This window comes from Cryptotermes secundus, unplaced genomic scaffold, assembly GCF_002891405.2.
Source record: "Cryptotermes secundus unplaced genomic scaffold, Csec_1.0 scaffold401, whole genome shotgun sequence".
Classification (NCBI taxonomy): Eukaryota; Metazoa; Arthropoda; class Insecta; order Blattodea; family Kalotermitidae; genus Cryptotermes; species Cryptotermes secundus.
Genome location: NW_019731223.1, coordinates 1,820,566 through 1,844,595, shown reverse-complemented (window position 1 = coordinate 1,844,595; position 24,030 = coordinate 1,820,566). Strand labels below are relative to the sequence as shown.

The following is a 24,030-nucleotide window of genomic DNA, read 5'->3' as shown; positions in this document are numbered from 1 at the left end:
CGTTGTTGTTTTTTGTCTTTTTATATACCGGACGATGGGTGAAGTCCAAAATAAGCCAAAAGAAGTACAGTATACACCATCGTCAGAATCCTTTCAAGTCTACCAGTGATAAAATCTGCAAACTGCAAAAAAAATTACAAGATAATAAAAAGAAAAACTGTAGAAGACTTTTAAAGGAGAAACACACATTTTCATACATCCGTTACAAGAGGAGTTGAATAGTAAGATTCATGCAATGTCCACATTTACCCTCAGAAAACACACCACTAGGTCACCTAAAGAGTCGGTGAACCTCAATATACATGTATTTTAAACATTATAATGATGATTAAGTCCCCCTTTCCTCTAATAATATTCACACTAAAAATTTTCAGACAATTTAAATCTACATCTTATTCCTGGAATATGACATGTTATTTTGAAGAAACAGCATTTGATTTGATGTACATGTGAAAAATCAGGGGCTGACAGAAGTAATGTTGGTCTAATACTGTACCTGCAAAGAGTACAAGTTATGAAACTCCTCTTTATGTACTTTTCTTCAATCTCCTGTAACTTCATCTTTTTTCAATCCAAATATTCTCAACACCCCATTCTCAAACACCCTCAGTCTATGTTCCTCCCTTAATGCCAGAGACCAAGTTTCACACATACTGAGCCATATTTACGTGTACTATCATGGCTCCTTTTGGCAAACCCCCCCCCCCTTTCACCTTTCCTTCAGAGTTCTAGTGTTCTAGAATGTTGTCGTCCATGCTTACCACGTGATCCCCCAAACCCTTTCCCCTCCAGCTGTTTCTAGCTTGTTTGGAGTTCTAGGAAGGAGGGCAGGGCAGAAGCCCACTCAGTTACTAGCAGTCAGAGGAGGAGGTAACGAAATTCTGTTATGATTTGGTTGGTCTAAATTCGGTTTGGGGTTCATCTTCTGGCTGGGGAAAGGTAGCATTTCCCTTGGTATTGGGACGACTGGTAGCTAATTTGACGTTTTCTTGGGGCATTTATCTTATCTTGCCTGGCATTTTTTTGTATTGCCCCAACTTTATAGCTGAGCTGTATTTGACTTGTTAACAAGTTAACTTTATTTTGGTGAAATAGAATGCACCAAAATAACGTGGGTTTTAATAGAAATTTTAATGGATTTTATCTTGTTTTACCTTGAAAAGAGAACTACAGTGTGTGATTTTAACATGATCTAACACAGTGTAGCAGTTTAAACATAATTTAATAAAATATTTGTAACATATCAAGACACCAGAAGATGACGGTTTGGAGCCAAAATATGTTGCGTCAAAGTGTAAAATGTTAAACTAAAATTAAGATTAAGTGGTAAATAAACAAGTGTTGCAATATTGATGGATGATAAATACATGGACGTTAAGTTAAACAATTGCAACAGGATGCTCAAATACAGAATTTTGTATTATATTTTTTACGTTTTTAGACAGCAGACAAGAAGACAAAAGGTTCTGGTCTGAATGGTAGCAAGCATTACCCGAAATTGACATCCTCTTAATTTCTTCCTGAATTAGGTTTTGATTTGATATTGTCATTCCCAATATCTGAACTGTACCAACATCTCAGCAAAGACCATAGAAAACACTGTTCACTGTTCTACTCCAATCATTTCCGGGGGTACGTTTGTCTGTGAAGGCGTTACTCAGTTATGGCTGCATATACTTGCTTATTAAAATTATGTTGCCTAGCAGCAGATGTTGTTCCATTGTTTTTTCGAGGTTGTTACCCAGTAATGGGTCTACATGCTACAATATTAATAACAAAAAGAACAACTGTAATGATGGTAACCATAACAATGACAGAAACTAAAGTGAGAAGAATAATTTAATTTTAGAGCTTTAGAGAATGTATATACACAAAAATGTGAATTTGATATGACAAAGAACAAAGAATCCTTGTTGGAAATTACGTATAGTCAGACATCAAAAGTGAGCCAAAAGCCACTGTGAACCTACACTACAAACAATAAAACAGACCAATTCTTAGAACTATGTTTGTGAATTGGCACAGCAGATGGGTGTCTTGTGAATCCTTACAAGATTATATCAGTGCATGATCTGGCAGAAAGGGACATCAAGCATGCTGAATATATCCGGTGGTTTAGAGAGGGATGGTTTCATTTATCCGGTTACGTGAACAGCCAAAACAGCATGCTCTGTTAACGACTAATCCACATTAAATGAGGGATACACCAGTACATGATCACACACATTGGAAGCAACCGTGGGCAATTTCATCCTCATTTTAATGTTCAATGAAAGGGTAAAGAATCACTTCATAGTAACGTTCTGAGTTTATAGTGTTGTCAAGGAGTAATGGGCCAATTATCTGATTTGGTGATATGGCGCACCACACACCAACCTCCTGATCATGCATCTTCCAGTCTTGCTAATTCAAAATAATTTCATATAATTAACAGAATTACATTTTTAGACACTTGTTGCACATGGTGGGAAGATAAGCAGCAAATCAAAGTTAATCCAAGCGATTTAGTCCTAAATGAGGTAAAATGGAATTTTATTCTGAAGTTTGTAATTGCCTTACAGAATTATGCATAATGTTTCTGCCATGTTTCATAACACTACCAAATCATGCACAGGAAGTTTAACCTATTACATTAACTGAAATGACAACCAACTCTCTAGGAGTAGCACCCAAAGCTTCTACATCACTGATACCAAAGCCTGCCAATGGACATGATTCTAAGGCACCTCTACACATCTCACAATCTAACAACCTATTTCCCTAAGATTCACTTTAATAGTATCCCCTCATCTGTCCTTCAAAGTCTTTCAAGTGGCCATCCCACCAAAATTCAAAGTACAGTTTCTCTTTCCCCATCCACACTACGTGACCAATGTATACTCACACAGAATAATAATATAATTTGATTTTTGACTCCTCTAAATATTTTATGTCTGACAAGAATTATGCCACTACTGTGGAATTACTGTCACATGACGAATTTGTAATACACCTTTAGCACATAATCACAGAGTTTAATGTCTACTAACTTAAGACAGGTCATTTAAAAATTAAATTAGAAATTAAACATACAGTAATAATGAGAGATGACCATGTAAATTATCACTGCATAAGAATTTTGCAAAATTAAAAAACTAAAGCTGCAGAACTTAGTGAACTGAAGGAAAAAGTGTGTGTTTGCACTTACCTGTCTCTCAAGACAGCAAGTTGTCCGTTCATCTGGAGTTCTGCCACACAATGACCTTCTAACACCTCACCAGAACTGGAAGAGAAAGACAACACTGAATCTTGTTTTTAGAACCACCCTAGTTCAAATCACCTAAAGAAGTTATCAAATTTACATTTTACAAAACTGACTAAATACCTACAAATCATAAACTATCTATACTGTGCGCAGTCAGTCTATTTCCCATCCACTTTTCCAGTTCAAATGACGTGTGAAAACAACAATGCTTAGTTACAGAGCTGTACTGATGCTTCGCCTGACCTGTGGTTCATGTGATATCCTGAATGTGGCTGCATGGACTAGAGCGGCCAGTCTAATTATGTATGTTGATAAAACAATGTAATTTGTCAACACAAATATATATGGGGGCATGACGCCCAAAAGCAGGAATAGTGCAGCCAGAAGAGATGGGGTTTAATAGGCAATGGCTTGGTAAACATATAGAGCAGCAATGAGTACACGCATAACAATAAAACAATAAAAATATGTGGTCCATGCTGAGAACCAAAAATGACTCCACCAGTGAAGACTAGCAGCAATTTATCAAAAAAAAAGTAATGACAGAGAATTTCACAACTTATGAGATAGAAAAATACAAGTCATGGATCCTGCAGGCCCCGAAACCAAGAATGATGTGCTGGCAAGGGCCAGAAGGAATTTATCAGACAGACCAGACAGAGTGGCATGGAAAAAAAGAATATGGCAATGAGTCCCGCAGGGTCAGGAAGCAAAGAATGACTGTGCTGGCAAAGCCACCTGCAATTTACCCAAAACCAAAAGTTAGCTGTCAGAGCCATGGAGCCCGAAACTAAGAATGGATGTGCTGTGAAGGCCAGCAGCAAGTTACTTCATCAAGAAAAAAAGCTGATCAGTCAGGAATCATGAGTCAACAGCCAGTCATGATTTGAAAGTCAGCAATCCTTGTTGGTGGTTGCTGTGAACAGGGAAGCAGTGGAATCTCCACTGTTGAAGCTGCTACCAAGCAAGCTAGTGAAGACATAACAGAATGAGAAGACTTAGCGAGTGTTGTAGTGATTTGCAGTGACAGCATTATAATTATTAGTACATAGTTACAACTCATAAATGTTTAATAAATCCAATTACCAATCCAAACCCTGTGTATAGTCACTAACACGTGACAATGTAATGTGAAAAGAATGAAAAATGTACAGCAAAAATTTAATTAAAATGTTGGAGTTGAGGTTCTCGTGTAGGTGAGTATGAAGAGTATAGTATTTCGTGTTGTAATTCTTGAGCTGAGCACTCAGTTTGCTGTCTGCTTGTGCTGTTTCTTGCTTGGCTTAGTCTTTGATCCTGATAATGAATGTGATATGTTCCTCTGAAACATTGGGATCTCTCCACACTGCATCCTGGTACAATTCAGAAGAGTGTACTCTTAATCTAAAGGCTCTGTTCTGGTTTATTTAACAACGTACTAACTGCAGATATTAGTATAAAATTGGAAATGTAAAAAATATTAAGAATGATTAGTTTAATAAGACTGTGGGAAAGTAGCAGTCATAGCCAATATGACGTATGTCCTGGAGCTTGTCTGCAGTAAGAGGGAAATGATGAAACAACTCAGCCGGAGGAGTAGCCCCTAACTGTAAGGTAGATGCCTCAACATTCTACCAAACCAGTTTGATTAAATTCAGGTTTACTGTACTTATTTCTGCCAGAATGTGTGTTTCACAGTGGAACTGGTACTTTATAGTTCACAACTTATATTTTGTTCGATGCCATATGTGCATGACCTTGTACTCCTTACACTCTATTACAGTTCGCTTGGTCATAAGGTCCAAATTAAGACATTCCACTATCTTTAATTATGAGAACTCTGATAAGGCATGCACAGAATTTGAACATTTAATTTTCATTCCGTTTTATAACCAAATCCTGACCCAAAGGTATAGATTTAATTCCCCTGAAGCACTAAAATTTAAACCATCAGAACTTCATTCCATATATGTGGTACAGTCATTAAGTTCATTGGCTGTGGTTTTATCACATCATTTTACAAGGTATTCACATACACTTAAACAGATCAACATCAGCCTTCAAAATAGTTGCGTTGGCCACTATGCAAGTCTGTCAACGTTGATATAGCTGCCGAAAACACTGCTGAAACATATTGGCAGGAAATTCCCATACAGTGTCTCTTATGGCACTGACAACTGAAATCTATGACCACATAGCTTTGCTTTCAAGTGACGAAAGAGAAAGAGATTGCATGGTGCAAGATCAGGTGAATAGGGAGGGTGGGGCAAAACAATGACCTTTTGTCTCGCCAGTTCCCCTTGGACAAGAACAGAGCCATGTGCAGGAGCGTTGTCATGTAGCAACAGCCAATTCTTCCTATGCCAAATGTTTTGCTAGGGAATTTGCCTAATTTTTAGCAGAACTTGATGTTCGCCTGTTGTTCAAACTGTCACATTTTCAATTTCTGCCACTTGCATTTAACTGCAGTTCACAATAGAAGCCAGAGATCTGCTTCCACTGTTTGCACACAATTGCCTCTTGCTTTGACGAGATGTGAACTGACAGGGCACCATAATCATGCCTCAACCTATCTGCTGTAGTCCACTGCAACAACGCTTTGCAGCTAGTCCACGAACTTATTGTCTATGGTAGTATTTTGGGGGAGAAAATTCATTAAAATGTGGAGATTCTAATATGCAAAATAATATCAGAATATTACTTTTGCGACCTTCTCTGAAGTATCACATCTCTTCAGCAATCTAATTTAGACAAAAGATTCTGAAATGAATGGTAGCCAGACTGGCCTAAATTTAAACTGCTCTTATTACTTAATGAACACAAGTTTTATGTTACAATTATTGCTAAACACTGAACTGTGTTATAATTTAAAAGTTAAATTTAAATTTATAAGTTAGATCTATATCGTATTTTTGTCCTGCATTCTGATGAAGAGATCGGAGAAGAAGAACATCTTCAGTCAGTACTTGTCAGTAATTCTGCTACAATTCTGACTATGTGCCTCCTGAATAAAAGACCAGATAAAGAACAGACTGCTCAGTGTCTTTCAAGAGGGGCAGTTATGCGAATCTTCAAACATCGGTTACAGTATTATTCAATCAGTACTCAGTCCATCCAAAGCATCCCTGTATGTTTAACAAATTCTTCAAAATGTAAATGTCAGAATGTTGTTTTACACAAATCATCATCATCATCATCATCATCATCACTGGCACGACAGCCCTTTGTGAGCCCTGGCCTTCCTCAGGATTGCTCGCCATTCTTCTCTATTCGATGCTACATTCCTCCAGTTCTTTACACCCAAAAGTCTTATGTCCTGCCACACACATTCTTCCCATCTTAGTCTTGGTCTTCCCACTCTCCTATTTCCTTCTGGTTTAGTATTAAGCATTTTCTTGATGGTTCTATTCTCGCTGGCATGTATTATGTGTCCAGCCCATTCAAGCCTTTCCACCTTTATAAATCTAATAATGTCTGGTAGTTTGTATAGCTCATGGTTATACCTCTTCCTCCATATTCCATTTTCTTCCACTGGTCCAAAGATATATCTCAAGATTCTCCTTTCAAATATATTTTACACAAATACAATCCTTCAAACTAGTCAAAAGTTGATTCTCCTCCACCTTTGCTGTAGAATACTACTCTACAGCTTACTTTTATATCTTACATAAAGGAAAATGAAACTGCAATTATTACAATTAACACTCTTTGTTAACTGAACATGAAGAGAGCCTGGGGTACACAAACACAGACATGCTTAATGACAGTTACAGAACACATTTTCACACTGCCAAATGAAAAGAATGCAAAGACTGCAAAAGTAATGATGGCAACATTAATTAATTCTACGGCCCTCTTGTTTTATCTGATGTCGAGTGAATGAGCAGGCGTGTTTGTGTCTAAAGGCTCGTCGGCACCGACAGTTATATGCGCCTGAATAATAATCCAGATAAATCTAGTTTTATTAAACCCAGTATAAAATTAAACAGAATTAAACATGTATTAAATTGTAAAAAAGGTTTTATAGTGGGTAAAAGATAGTCTGGTTAAAAATTCTTAATAAAACAGGCTATATATAGAACAGCCTGTTAGTGAAATCTTAAAACAACAGAGGAGCAGAGCCAGTTCCGAGTGCATGCGCCTGAAGGGCAATCCAGAGAGCTCACGCTTTATTGACCCCGTACACAATTACACAGAATGAAGTATGTGTTCGGCTGCAAATCTTTGTCGTTATGCATTATAATGTGCGCAATCCTGTATGACGAATAAAACGGTAAGCGAGCCACCTCGATCGTTACAAACAGATGCCGGGCAACCTCTTAACAAACAGCCGCGTGTAAGACAAGTGTAACGAATTCGAAGCCACACGACGATAACTTCAGCAGTCATGACGGACCTGTGGGAAGAAAGCCACACACATATGCGGCCGGTTACATGCGTTCTTAATGTCCACTATCTGGATCCATTCGTTTTAACATGACATAACAGCGCGAAGAAGACAAGCACGAACGTCACTACCCAACGCTCGGGCTCATGTTCCCATAGGACGCATTGGCGACCTAGTTTCCTAAGAGATCTGTGTGGCAAAGCATCCAACAAAATTAAAAACTTCCTTGTCTTAGGGTGAGGGAACACGTCCTCGTAAGCTGGCGGCCATCCCAAACCAACCTCCCACTACTCTTCTAACTGCTGTCTTAGGACTCTCGTAATGGCAACACGTCCTCGCTATACAGACTAGGAATGTAAAAGGTAAAGTTATCCCTGTACTTAAATAATTAAGCACTAATGCATGAAGACTGGATGTACAGACCCACGTCTTCTTGACCTCAGCACTAGTCGGAGGTGAGTGGTCAGTTTCACGCTCCGGCCGCTTTACCCCCGGGACCCACTGAATATGAGGCTGGGTGGACCCCAGAGACGGTCTGGACAACTTGGAGAAGTGAAAATTCTTGACCCTGCCGGGACTTGAACTCCGACCCCTCCGTCGTCCAGCCAGCAGCCAGTCGCTATACCGACTGCGCTATCCCGGCTCACAGCCTCGGCACATACCACACAGAAAACAGCTTCCATTATTGCATGGGGGTCTGTTGCGGAGATCACGTGACGGCTACTGAGCTACTGCCTAGCAATGGGCGTGTTTGCAGAGCCGTTCCATAGCAACGGCTCTCTGCTGGCTTCACAAGTCTGGCTTTCAGTAGGCACGCCATATTATGCTTGTTTTCAAAAGGAAGAACTTTGAATAACATGCCATATGCTGCGATACGTACACTTGACAAAGGCCAAGCCTATTCTTGAGAGACAAAACCATCTCCTCTCGTCAGATAGGATGTTACATGAGGACTATAATGGCTAGCTGCTTGGACTATCTTCTAAGTTATGATACCATGCAGTCTGATAGATGGGTTACCAACGTTTCGAAAAGCCATGCATCCTGTAGGTGAGGGCAGAATGAAAACAAATCTCTAAAATGTAAAAATAATGCACTTAGTATAACCGGTGCCCCGCAATCAGGCGGTTTTATACACATAATGTAAGTATGAATTAACAACAAAAACTGAAGACATAAAGAAAGGACTGACTGTCCGCAGTTAAAGTGCAACAATAATTATCTTCAAGTAAAATCATGAATGGTGACCAACAACTGTATTCTGTTCGGTTCGCGTTATGTCTGGATAATATTTATCGATTCTAGCTTATCAAATTTTGAAGATACCGTAACGAAATCGTTTTTCATTGACTTGTTGACGCCATTCCTTCCTCTTCATAGGAAGTTACTGCCTGCTGTTTCGAATCAATCAGCAACAATTAACAACACGCTATAAATCACCTAGTCATGCGTTGCTAAACGAATTTCGAATATATTAGCAGGAGGAATGACTGGGGCAGTTTTGGAAAACAAAATCAATAATGCATCCTTACCCACCAAGCACGCAAGATAATGTGACAGGTCTCAAACTCTAAACCAAACGACGAGAGAACTCGATTGGCCACAAGGTCAAACTATATAAGGTAGATAAACAGTAATGGACAAGAACAGAGCGGCAGAATTTAAGATAACGGCCCAGCAAACAAATACAGTAAGGAAAGCCGTGAAAATGTCCAGTCATATTTCTTGTGAATGTTCAGAAAACGGGACGGCATAAATGCGTAAGCTACAATCTACTGTGGTACGAAGTTCGAATTGAAGGCCAAGGCAGTTACGGATTACTGTCGAATATCAGTTCAAGGACTGGACATAAATCTCCTAATATTTATTTATTTACTTATCTACGCATGTGGTGTAAAATTATAGGAATGGTGAATAATTAAGTGGGAAGATTGTGGACAGATGTGGCTGTGCCCTAAATTGAGGTAGGCCTACTATCCCGGCATCTGAGTGGATGGCCTGAGGAAAACCACGAAAACCATCAGTCAAGAAAGTCGGTCTCCGGGCTGATATTTAAACCCTGGGCCCCGTGAATACGAATCAGAAGCACCAACCACACGATCGCCATGCTCGGTTGCATTAAATCTCTGTGTAGCAGAAATATACCTCGTATGCTACACGGATACCTATCGTCAGTACTTGCCGTATGTCAAATTTCATTTAAATACATGGTGTCCTTCTCCACGTGGCTGCATACAAGAATATTCACGTAGTCCACTACCTCACAACCATTAAATCACATACGGCTTTAAATTTGCGTATGCACGTGTGACTGCATAAACTATATTCATACATTCTTCACACTTCATTATGAGCTTCATTCATGTAACGATATATGACAGTTCAAGACATTCAGCATATCAGCAGCAATTAAGAATAAGCAACTGCGGCTCTTGTGGTTACGGTATTGAAACTTCGGATTCCCAAGCGAGGAATTTGACTGTCTGTATCATCATTAGCTCCTCAAAGAAGTCTCTGCTCCACGGATTTAATGAGTAATAAACAATAAGACTGATAATACATTAATATTACAAACTGTAATATATTTATAGTACGTTTATTTGTATCTCCTGTATGCCATGCTTATATATATTATGCTATAATCAGGTCAGCGAATTATAAACTTTATATAATGGTGTCCCCTCAGCGTAGCAATTATTTCATTGCATCCACTTCCTTCACTCTGAGTCAGTGTACCGAGAACACGCTCTTTGGGTTTTTTATTTTAGAAATCGTCACATTTTAGGTCTTTCCCAATTAATATTTCTCAATATGTTATAAATGTTATGACATTCTGAGAATTCATTTTCTTTCAGTCTAATTACACACCTTTAGCACCTTTAGCCCATCCGCACTTCCCAGTGAGGTACGCCCCCATATTTGAAACCGATGGATTAGGTTAATAAATTTAAGTCCCCGTAATAGTGAAGCCTGACATGCAAATATTGTACAGTGCGTTCCAATGAAACGGAAACGTTGCGCGAGATGGCGCAGAGGTATATTACTGCGTAACCGTGAAGGGAAAGCTCGAGGTGCCTTCCCTGCAGACCTCGCCTACTGCAATAGCATTGCGTTACCGATTATTGTAAAAAGGATAAAAGAACTTGCCATATTTTATACGAATCTCCGAAGCGATCCCCTTCTGCCTTCAAGCATGCCTCGCAGAGCGTAAACAAGTTCTATAGTCAATTATTTGCTGTGCACTTAGAACACACACACCACTGCTATTCTTCAACAGTCAGTTGCAAAAGTCAATTCTTAATGCATAATCTGATTGATGCATATACGTTATTCTATACGAGAAAAATGTAACTGCTACCGTGCCTCTGAATACAAATGCCAGCGAAACTTTCTTTCGTTATTACACACCTGTTGCACTGTTTATTTTTGCTACAAACCGAACACGCGATCCATAATTTTATAACAAGTTCTGACAATACGACTTTGTTGGAACTTGTTCTTGTAGCTACTTAAGAATGAACGTCCAAACGCGCGTTCTATAAGCTTTCTTTCTCGTGACGAATTCGCTGCTGAATCGTCTACTCCACTGCAACAGCAATGAATTCAGACCTCATGATAAACAGATATGAGCATGAAGAAATTTCATATGCCGCCATACTGAATCGCACTAGGTTTACTGACTGTCTATATACAGGGGTTGGACAAAATAATGGAAACACTACAGATACCGTACACATTTCTTCATTAACATGGTGATGGACCACCTTTTGCCTTTAGAACAGCCGCAACCCTTCTTGGAATAGACTTGTACATGTTCCGAACAGTCTCTAGTGGAATTTTATACCATCCTTCTTGAAGAATATCTTCAAGTTGACGGGGGAAATCCGTTCCTCAATGTAGCCTCTGAAGCTGACCAGAGTGGTTCAATGATGTTCAAATCTGGTGATTGTACTGGTCATGGAAGATGCTGACGTTCAACTTCATGCTCTTCAAACCAGGACTGAACAGGTGCAGCTGTGAGAATGGGGGCACTGTCGTCTTGGGAAGCTGCATCGTTGCTCGGAAATAACGTCTGGATCGTGGGATGCACCTGATTGCCCAGTCTCTTCATGTACATATTTCCCTGCAGTAATTCGGCCACGAAGGGTAATAACTGGACAAACAGAATATGAGTATTGTACCAAGATACTGCTGCCCGAAACATCACAGAACCTTCCCCGTGTTTCACTGTTGGGACCAGACACTCTGCAATGTAGGTTTCCCTGGGCGTTCTCCAGACGTAAACTCTTCCCGATGTAGGGAACAGTGTGAAGGACCACTCATCTGACCATATAACGCGTTTCCAGTTGTCTGGTTGTCTGATATCCAGGGTTTTATCGTCGTGACATCATCGTTCATGCATCTGAGCATTATTTTCAGTAATCAGAGGTTTAGCAACTGCAGCCCTAATGTGGATATGGGATTTGTGAAGCTCAAGTTGGCCAGTTTTTGTGAAAACAGGATCTTCAAAATGAATATTCAGTTCTGGTGTAGTGTCACCTGTGCTGCAGTAGTTGTGTGATTTTTCGAAACATTCCTTCTCAATGCACGACGATTTATTTATGTCAATGTTGCGTTTCGCCCACTGTTCCATCTCACTGATGCTGTCTTCGCATGATTCGTGTACGCCGACATAACCTTGGAACCTTCTCGCTGCAGTGACTATGAAGAGTATTATATTCTGGGATGTGAAGCACTGCAGTCCGGCATAAGTATACCACCGTTTACGAGGAACGTACTGTTGCCATCTTCAAAGCAGAATAGTCGAAACGTCGGTGAAGGTCTACCGGACTACAGCGCCCTACATCGCAGGCGATAGTGGTACTTTTCGAGAAAAAAGAAATTGGCTTAAACTAAGTAAAATAGTACGGAAATTGATACGAGTATATTTGTTGCATGCACTACGTTTTGTTCTCGAAGAATACAATACCTCCACGCCCCCATGTTTTCACGGCATAGTACTTAATTTATTAATTAATTAATTAAGCACACGTACAGCTTTACTTTTAAGTAATGTTAAGTGTTGATTCTATCACCACAGAGTGCAGTTCTTGAGAAGCCAATAACCGTTGATCTCGTAATAAAGAGATTGTTCACCATTCACTGAACCCGAAAAGTTCACACAGACTTCTACTGGACCATATACGTAGTAACTGAGCCAGATGAATCCAGCCTATATCTTCACATCGTGTTTCTTTAAGATCAATTTGTATGTTACTCTCCCAAAACGCCTTGGTATACCAAGTGGTTTATTGCTTTAAGGCTTCCTGAATAAAAGTTTGAAAACATTTCTTATCTCTCCTATAAATGATACGTCCCTCATACCCTTAGTTTTCTCACCTTTTCTAGTAAAAAATATACAGGTTATGAGGTTCCTAATTACGAAATTTTCTACCGCTTACTAGTTCTTCCTCCTTCTTAAGCCAAAACATTCGCCTCAGCAATATGTTATAGAACTCCCTCTTTCTATGTTCTCCTAACGTCAGAGATCAAGTTTTGTACCCAAATAAGACATCGTATGATAGTACAGTTCAGTGTATTATAACACGTACATTTTTTATGGCAAGAGATTCTGAACTGGAAGATACCAAGCATTCGCCGAATTTAATCTCATCTTACCTTTCTTCCTCAATTTAATTTTAATGTGCAGGAAGTGAAGTTCTCGCAGCTGTTATCAAGGTTCTATCGTTTAAAATGTAACGCCATGTAGCTCCAAGAAAACCAACCTACGTTTCGGAGTCACCTACTGTCTCCACCTTCAGGGTCGAATAATCCAGGTAACAAATCAGCTGTGCTTGCTGCTTCACGCTGGTCTCTTGCTTGGCTTATTATTTGACTCTAAAGATGGAGGCGACATGTTCCTCCAAAAAGCCGGTAGGTTTTCAACGGAATATGCTGCGACATATCCCAGAAGACAGAGCTCTTACTGTTGATGTCTAGCTGTCAGATTTCCAAGTATTTCAGTCTTGCAGAACTTTCAAAGACGTATTACCAGCACGGTCACGGTACCGAGCGGTCTAAGGCATGTACTGTCTTCGCTCGCTTGGAAAACGGGGTCGTGGGTTCGAATCCCACTCAGGGCATGGATGTTTAGTTTGTGTGTGTGCGTTTTTCTGTGTGTGTGTACAGGTAGAGGCCTTGCGACGAGCTGATCACCCGCCCAAGGAGTCCTACCGAATGTGTAAGATCTAGAAAAACCGAAGTGAACGGAGAAGTTCATGGAGGTAGGCCTAGGCCCACTGGGGCTGTAGCGCCAAGGGAAAAAAAATGAGGGTGCAGCATCTTCCTGTATGACGGCAGCACATAGCTCTACCTCAGTCCACAGAACATCAAACATGCTAGTATGTCCGAATACATCTTACTGTTTATGCACACTACTTCTTATTCAAATAATATAGGCCTATTACTTCTCGGCGCGTGAGTGCATAACACATACTCGCCTTAAGAGCATATATTTCGTAAGAAGTATTCGTTAGGTACACTGAAACGTCGATTTCTACCGTTAGTCCTATTCACATTTTCTGACGCTGAAAGTTATGTCATTAGAAAGTTGCCTACTCTGCTCAGAAAGGTATATTCTTCTTGCACATTAACGTCACAAATTAAAATTCTAAATCCTCTACAATTAGTGACCGCAAAATTGAGGAACCGACGGGACTATGCAGCGCAAGATATCAAACTGCCCGCATACAGTGTTCGAGAGTTGGCACGGTATGTCTGAGACCGTTTAGTGTTCGTATTGCTCTGCATAGACAGGGGCTTTAGGATGTGTCCTCCATCTAAAGAACCCTACAGAAAGTGTGTCAGTTTAAACGAAACTGAAAGTTGTGCACTGTTAACTAAAGCGGTGAAAGAAGATTCGGTGAGGATAAAAGAAAGAAGACTTTCCTGTAAAATAAAGATCTATGGAAACAAAATTACCAGTCTACACCTCAAAACCCACGCGAAATTGTAGAAGATAATACGGAGTGTGATGATATTCATAAAATGCGCAAAAATAAATCATAGTCCTAGAGCTGTATATGATGATATAAACGTTTAAGCTAAAGTACAGAACACCTAAAATGCACCATAATAAATCGTAGACTCTTGAAGGGTTATGTAGTAAAACAAAGCTAAATCAACACTGCAACGGTTACAGGTACATCAGATTTAATGGAGACTGACAGGCCTATGACAGACTAAAAAATTAATTTAATTGCATCTTGATGCATAAAAATGACATTGTCCAAAAGACACAGAAAATGGGTAGGAAAGAAACACAAGAAAAATGACAGATTTGTATAGATGCACGAAAAATAGCTTTCTGAATTTTCAAGTAACGTAAGCAGATTAAGAGAGAGTGACCTACTAAGCTACTGATATTGAAGCAGCTGAAATGTGCTGAAAGTTTGCAATACATACTGTCGAACCAGCATTATCAGAACCAAGTGTTCAAGTAAGTGAACTGGTCATGGTGCAGTTCCATATCTGGTAGCCGGAATTTGCATCCATCAATTTACACCTACAGATGCTATAAGGAATGATGCAGATTTACAACAGTGAAAAGATCCTATTATTATACCTCTTTAAAAAGGGTATAATACAGGTAACCCACTTCTCGTGAACGATTTTATTGGCGATGAATACTTATTCCGATGGTTACGATGGACAATCATTACACAAGATAGGAATGAAACAGACACCACGACAGCTATTTCATCATTACTGTCACCACCGTTATTATCCTGTGAAGCATTAGGCCATGCGGTCTATTCTGCTTTCATGTGATCTAACTCAGACTTGTGACGGGATATTTACAGATTTTAAGAAGTGTATGGCTTGTTCTGAGGAAAGTTGCGTTTTACACCTGGAGTATTAAAATAATTGTAAGTTCAATTCCAAAGTGTATGTATGAGACAGTGTATAAATGTCTGTGTGAAAACATCTGTTATATATCAGTTCACAACGAATCAAGAAATTAGATGATACCACCTCAACAGTTATTTCTAATATTGCTCTAGAATAGCTAGATGGAATCGCTAATAGAATCAGAAACGTCAGAAATGGAATGGTTTGAACTGACTGTGGATATTGTCTAATGGCGCTCTACTTGTTGAATAAAGTTCGATTACAGAGACCTGGCATTATCTGGACGGTAAACAGATTTGCCATTAAACTCACAAACTTACAAGCTGACACGATGTAATGATAAGAGGAATCGTATGAACTCGTTCTTTGAATTCGGGACATTCAAGATTTTTACACCAACTGGAATGATCAAAAGAAGATTTATCATCTTCCTCAGTTCGTCGGATAAATGCTAAAATGATACTTTTAAATAGGCCACGATCGACTACTCTGCCACACGTCGTGTACCCATAGCCCGTGTAATTTATATGTGGTTTACAACATAAGTAGTTACACCTACACCTATTTACCTTCTGATAAAGATTAGTATGGCTATTCATACTTAAGAATATGTGCACGTAATGTCCATCATGCCGTGATATGAATATTATTACTATGTAACTGTTGCAGGCAACGGAACGAAACTAACAAAGGCCACTGGCCGTAATAATTATGGAGGTACCGTTTCTGTAACAGTAATCCTTTCATTATCACGCACCATCATTTATTATTAGTCGGAGAACGATGCATGACAGAGAATAATATGGGCTTTAAGACAGCAGCTTAATTACAGGACACTACTGTAAACGTTCTTCTTTTCCGTGACGAATTTGAGCCTCTGGCACGTTCCAACTCAGGAATCCTACAAACGCTTAAAAATAAAAGCATCAAGTAGACTGTACATGGTGTAAAACTGCAAAACGAGTAGGCCTAGCCTACATGTTTTAACGCTCATACTATTGTTAGCGCACTCACTGAACGCTATGCAGGTAAGAGACATCAAAATATTGAATATGAATATGTCACGACATTCAGGTCTGCGTAATCGCTTACTGACTGAAGAATTTCAATTTACTTCACATATTATTCAAAGTTATCTAGCTCGGAGGTTCACGTATTCGCTTCCCATTCCAGCCCAGATTACTGTGACCAGAGGTTCAGTGTCGTTGTCATGCTTTCCAAGAGAACAAGGCACAAATATACACTCCGTAATAATTCATGATTCTAAATCTAGCCCCTTTCAGAAGAAACAGCCAGTTAATGTAGCAACCAAATACACCTACGACCTTCAATAAAAAAAAATTCAGATCGCAAAAATAAAGTCGCATATTTTCCTTCATATTATCGTTTGTGTATTTAGGACTTCTTCATAAGGAACCATTGACTGCGAATATCCTCACCTTCCAGAATTAGCTTACAAACTCTCTCATAACGAGGGTGAGCAGGAACACTCGCAGCAAGCTCTGGACGGGGTTCGAACGTGCAATCGGAATACCTTTATTAGAATGCACCATACTTGAAGCAACTGTGTCAACCACGACGCGCTTCACAGATCTAAGTAACAACATTCCGACGAATCTGAAGGTACAACATAACTTCATTATTCCTGTTTCGATCTGCCTATCCTATTACAGATCATTTCACTTCACGATACTACCTGACGATAGTGTAGAAGAGTTAGGACGTGTACAGAATTTTTTCGTGCAGATCAATTCGACACCAGAACAAAATTCATGAGAATTTTAATTTAGCTATGCTACAAATCGGAATGTCGCGGGTTCAAGCCCCGATGAGGTCACTGGATTATTTTCAATTGACCTAATCCTTCCAGCCGCACTATGGCCCTGGGACTGACTCAGCCTCTAACAGAAATGAGTACCAGGAATTAATTAAATAATTTTCCTGGAGTAAAGCGCGGCCGGCGCGTAAGGCTGACAACCCTACCACCATCTTTGAGCTGATTGTCTAGATGATGTGGGACCCTCGATGTCTCACAACCCTATGGGTCTTCACGGTCTGGTACAGGGATAGCTTTCCTTTTTATCCACTTCTCAAAAGCATGAATATCAGGGCTTACGTAACGAAGTATATTCGCAAAGCACCACACTTTGCAGCAGGTACTGACATGATTAATTCGGTCAAATAAAAATATGTAAATAATTCGTACTGAATAAACATGTTCAACACTTCAATGATACTCAACTGCATCTACATCAATGGACAATAAACGTACACGTAGACTGGGAAGTCCCAGTAACCGAGAGAACCGGTATGACCTTCAGTTTATGCACGAAATAAAACAATGGCAGATGGCCATCTTGGGAAAACGCTACTCGTACTACACATAAGTGTGCAGAAGTGTGTATCTGTTTTCTCCATCAAAGGTTCCACATAGAAGAGGCCACAATTCAATCACGACTGCAACTACATGATACGTCGGTACTCCGAACACCGAAAATAGTTGAGAAGTTAACTTCTGGGGTGGTGAACATCACGGTGCAAAAAACTGTCTACAAAGAAAAATAAATAAATTGAGACGTAAAATATGAAGTTTCGAAAATATTTTTTTAATTAAGGTTTATTTAACGAAGTCAGTAAATAAGAGCACATAGCGTCGAATGGCAGACTGATTAATGAATAATGAACTGGAAAAGATGTGGAAGGAATTGGTCACAGCCTATTTTAAGGCACTATTACGACATTCGCGTGGAAGGGCTGACGAAAACCATGAAACTATCAATAAGGAAAATCGGTTTCCCGGCCAATATTCGAACGAGGCACCTGCCATATACAAGTCAGAAATATTCCCACCTCAGCCAGCTTTCTCAGTAAGGAGTCAGCAGAACATGTCTTGGTGGGGAATTTACATCAGACACACAACCACTATTTATTTAGGCACCGATAAAATTGTACCTGTGCTTAATTAAAGCACCACGCAATGGAGAAGTAAGGGAGTGTACACGTATATTCATGCATTAACCTCAGCACTTGATGGAGGTAAGTGGTCAGTTTCATGCCTCGGCCAATTTACTTTCGCGGGAAGGCCCCTCTGCACCCACTGGATAAAATGCTATGGACCCTGGGCCGGTCTGGTATACTGATTCAGTTAGCCTCTCAAATGTCCTAAATTTCGTTCAAGAATTGTGATAGACATTGGAATGCTTATAAATCGAGACTCTGTGAATAACTGAAACGAAGCAGAAATTCTTTAGTTTAACTAGTACCCATCTAGCTTGATATGCCCTACGTTATATGATACAAACTTCAAGCCCTCACGTAGTGATATTTATGAAAACATGCATGCTCCACTGTGTATTTAAGAACTTACAATAATAAAATTACCTTGTAAATACTTGTATTTGAGAAAGGATTATTTGTGTGTTTGTGTAGACGACTTTGTACCATACTGCACCAAGATTTTTCATTTTGCCTGTTTACATAATGGTGTGTGCATGGGTCATACAACTTCGATGCGAAATGGATTATTATGACTGATCATTTGGAATAGGTGTTGAAGAAAACGGTAGTGTCCTATTTTAAGGCACTATCCCGGAATGTCTGGATGCGCTGATGAAAGCCACGACAAATGTCGGTATAACAATGAATTCGAACCGAATGCCTCCTAGACACCAAAAACTAAGTGACGACACCGTAACACGACTAAGTTCGAAACACGAAATGCACCAAGTCAACGCTGCTCATGAATTCAGTTCATTACATACAGCGAATAGGCCTATATTGTAGTTTAATAATACATGCGTAAGTAACATGCCTGTCAGCGGCCTCCGTAGTCTAGGGGTAACGTTCCCACCTCGTGACTCAAGGTACGCGGGTTCAAACCCGGCGGAGGTCGTGGAATTTTTAAGGGCGGAAAAATTCAGGGAACAAGTCCTCCGGGAGGGACTTTAAGCCGTGGGTCCCGTGTCGTAGCTTTACGGCACGTAAAAGAACCTCATATCTCCAAAGGAGGTAACTGAGCCAAATTCAAGGACATTTCTCGCCCAACAGTAGTCTCTAACGCCTCTGACAGATGGGGGAAGCATTATAGATACCGCTAAGTCAGTAGAAGCCAAACTCGCTGGCTCGGTCGGGATTGATGGTACGCACCAATATCGGTAGGGTATAGAGACTGGTAGAATATCATAGAGGGAAGCACAATGGACCAATACTGGTCTAAGTGCATGGGGAAACCCACCCTCTCCAATAACAACAACAACAACAACAACAACAACAACATGCCTGTCCAAAGGCCTGTCACGGAGCAGGAAAGTCTCTCCTAGTTAACACCGGGATAATAACTTAAAACACGCCACGACATTCTCCTTCCAAATCCTTTCCTACTCACCAGTCCTATTGGATACTATGTATGTTCTACAGTACAATAAACGTTCATTACATTCGAATCAATTACAAAGACAATGAAGCACAAATAACTCCGTATTTGTTTTACGAACTCCCCAAGCCACCCACCAACCAGGAAGGCTATCCCTTGTCTGCTATCAACGACTGCTTATTCACTGCACGTTGCCTGTATAAAGCGTCTCTGAAGATGCATCACACACTGATAAGGCCGCGTTACAGATGAAAACTTCGGTTCCGACGAAACAGACAGTAATGTATTCTGGTTGTCATCATATGTTGAAAAGAGAATCCAGTGATTTTCTAATAAATATGCAACGATCTATATCTCTGCCTGATTATGATGACCACTCAAAGCTGTTTCAGGCACAGTATATCTGGAGGCCATCTCATATATATGGAACCTATGGAAATGCCACGCCGTCATGACAAGCGGTCGCTCTACATGAGCAAACCATTTCAGGGAGCACTCTGATAACGTAAAATGTTTCTAAATGCGGTGCACTGGTTACAGAGTTTATAATAAAGATAACACTTGCAATCCAATACGGAAGCTTCAATTAGAGTCGGAAGGCACTCCCATACTCCTCTGGCTTAGGGCATTCGTTACGGTGATGCAGTGCGTCACGATGCTCTTAACGTTCTCCAGCAACAGTCGTAGAACCCCTGCAAGCTTTTGTTTAGTCTACCTGTTTCACTCGCGTGAGGAAGCAGCTTCCACATGGCGCTAGTAGTAATTCAGCGGGATGTGGACGTCAAAATCATACCAAAGATTCAGGGCGGGGCCCGAATTAATGAAGGCTAGACTCATCGACAAACAAAAGAAAATTTTCATTCACAATTTCTATCACATTCGTAATCTCCTAACATACGAAATACCATGTCTCACGACTTTTAATCAATTATTTTCATGGAATCGAAAATATTTCGTGTCTTCGTTATGCCACTGCTTCTGGTTCATTCAATGACGATTTGCTGACTTAATAAATTTTAGGGGCCGAATGTCAGTATAATTATAAAAAATAAAATACCTATGATGTGGACAGAGATCACGGCCTATTTTCAAGTAGTCTATTGCCCTAAAATTTGAATTCAGGGAATAAGGTAAACTATGAAACGCTTCGGTCAGAACATGAAAACTCGGGATCGAGGATCGAACCCACGACCATAGAAATACAGAAGAAGTGGTGATAATATTAAATACGCGGGTAATACGGGACCCCGATCTCCTGCCACGGCTACATGCTGAAACCCAGCTATTGACTATCAGTAACAATTTTTGGGCTCTTCTTGCAATGCTGCTGGTTTTAGAGCTGTTTATTTTTGGGGGCATTATTTGAAAATTTCAAACATAATTTCAACATAATACGAGAAATACACATTGCTCTCTCTATTTCTCTCTCGTCTTCTTAAGCGCACATGTAGCATATGAAGCAAAATTTGAAATACACATGACTGTTGGCGCTCTTCGTGGTAATGTAAGTTTCTACGTTATACGTCAATATGGCCGTGCTGCTAATACGGAACCGTATATTACTGAAGGCTGCACATTATATGGATTTAGTTTACCTGCTTCAGTTATGCTTAAGAATGACTGCATGTAAGTATTAATGGCGGAGGTATTCCTGCCACGCATGTAGATTTTCTCTTGATCCAAAGTTTCGTAGGCCTATTACAACAGTTCCCTTTTTTTGTGATTAAATAACTCAATTTCTCATAAAAGGAGTAAATTAAATACTTTATCCTTTCGGCTCTCTTTAAGCTCTTTTATGCGGATAATGTAATGGCGTTCCATATCACGAGAACTTTCTTCCAGCTAGAACTTAAAAATTTCTGAAATTACTTACGTAAAAATTTCTGAAAGCCAATTAAATTTCCTATCCGATGGTGTCTATTTATTCAGAATAAATTAAGCAATACACACGTGAGAAGCAAAAAATCTAAAGGAGTTTCATATTACCATCCCTTCCTCTAAATCAGGAATACTGACGGGTATATCGCAAAGATCGAGCCGTGTTTCGTTTTTAATCGCTTTAGATAAAAATTGCCTCAACGAAGTCGCATATATTTAAAAGCTCCATTAATAAGGTGTTTCAGGATGCTATTCGGAATTCTGCTGGTTTTGTTGCCTCTTCAGAGGTCGGGTTTGGCTCCTTGAAAGTAATGAATGATAAGAAGCACGAAGCGTGAGTGACCTGGTATGGAGTGATGTTCAGAGATTTATGAAAATGGGCAAAAACAAACTCCGTGGCTTGAGTCCACAAGCGAACTATACCGACCGACTGAGCGACCGCCGCTTGTCCCCACGGCCGTTAATTTCGGTTTTCTAGACCGGAGCCGCTATTTCCTTGAAATAGCTCCTCAATTATCCTCACGAGCCTGAGCAGACCCCGTTCCAGACCCATTACTTCTCAGAAAATCTGATAGCGACGGGAATCGAACCCGGACCTCTGGATCTGTAGGTAGGAACTCTGACCACTAGACCATAGACGCGGTCATGAAAATGGGCCAATTCCTGTAAAATTCAATGAGTAGCAGACCGCTGTATTTCCCAGTCACGCTCCCCCCACCGGAAACTGGACCACAAGGAGATAATACACCAGCCAAATCGATGTAAAGTAAATGCAGACCGTTGAACAATACATAAGCGAGTTACCACCAGACAGTGAATATTCAGTATTAATATTTCTAATGCCCAGGGTCCGATCCAGAAGGGTAGTGGCCCTTCCAAATTATTCCCGGAATGCCGAGGTAGATCCAGCACCGAGCCAACGATCCAATATCTGGCTCTCAAATGCCCATCAAACCATCGTCACGCTAATAATGCTAGTAGTCATAAACAGTGTCAAATGCAGATGTAAACCCATAAACATTAATTAGCTACGCAAGTTAAATGAACAAGAAATGATGTAAACTACATCCTCTGGACGAGTACCTTCCGATTCACGAGCCAATGTTCAATTTTAGACGAATTCGCAGCATTTCGCATTACATCACAACTCCCTGACTATTGAAGTTACGAGAATAACAAATTCGTCTATTATGGGGCATTAGAACCTACTGTTTCCACCGTAATTTAAACGCAACTCACATACAAATATGATTCATTGCGATGATGACTACAATATGCATTGAGAGCTGAAAGGCTAGGAGAAGCGAAAGAATAATGTTTCCAGATTTTAAGTTCATTTTATAATTGGCCTTGGCTTTCATGAACTTACAGCGCTAACTAGTCAATCTCCAGAAACATTATGAACTTGCTGCGGTTTCCTAGAACTACATAAACTGACAAACTAGTCATTAGTTCGTCAGTTAACCTCTGCCCCATGATACGATAAAAAGTCGCCCTTGAGTGTTTTATGAGAAATCCTTAAGTGATAATTCCATATGCTATTCCCAGGTCTAAACGCATACAATAAAATTAGTATGCAAAGTACATGGAATATTCATAGAAGATTGAAATTGCATTCGTAAAGCCAGACAACTAAGAAACTTATTAAAGTGTCAATCTTCCTGACACGAAAAAGGACACTTCAATACAACTTAAAAATTGCATTAGGCCGATGACTCTGCTATTTTGAGAAGTTCTGACGCCGAAATCGCCCATACATGCCGCTTAAGTTCACTGCGAATTAACACAATACATACTATCTGGAAGAAACGTCATTCATTCATGCATAGAGGATCACGCATTTGAATTGCACACAGAATGCTCCTAGTGCTAATCCTTATAAAGACGAATTTGCAGGTGACAACAATAACTGCTGCTACGGAAGCCATCATAATCGTACTATGGTTCATAATTAACTTCATTCAGATACTTAATTTTGGTATCGACCGAAAGACAAGAGCGATTTCTAGGTCAAAATAGAGCTTAACAGTCCTATAGTAAAAACACGTAATGTAATTAACGTAACGTAAGTCCACCAATATGTTGTGAAGGAATGTACTTGTATATTCATTACTTACAACCATTCAAACGCGCAATTTAATTAAGAAAATCACTTGTACATAAAGACAAGTGATGAGGGCAGAAAAGTAATACGGCAAAAAGTAGTGTGGAGCTCCTGCGTTGACAGATTGTAGTCTTGGATATGGAAGGAGTGCCAACCTTGGAACTTCATATAGGTCT

The 24,030-nt window shown here is 39.9% G+C and overlaps 1 protein-coding gene across 4 annotated transcripts in view; it reads right to left on the bottom strand.

The window, feature by feature from the left end:
* The window catches only part of LOC111866533 (IQ motif and SEC7 domain-containing protein 1), a 78,699-nt gene that overhangs the window by 26,136 nt on the left and 28,533 nt on the right, over positions 1-24,030 (bottom strand). For all 4 annotated transcript variants that reach the window (XM_023855568.2, XM_023855570.2, XM_023855571.2 and 1 more), the window contains exon 2: positions 3,188-3,262. In XM_023855568.2, the coding sequence (XP_023711336.1) occupies positions 3,188-3,262 (75 nt within the window). The remainder of the gene's footprint in view (positions 1-3,187; positions 3,263-24,030) is intronic.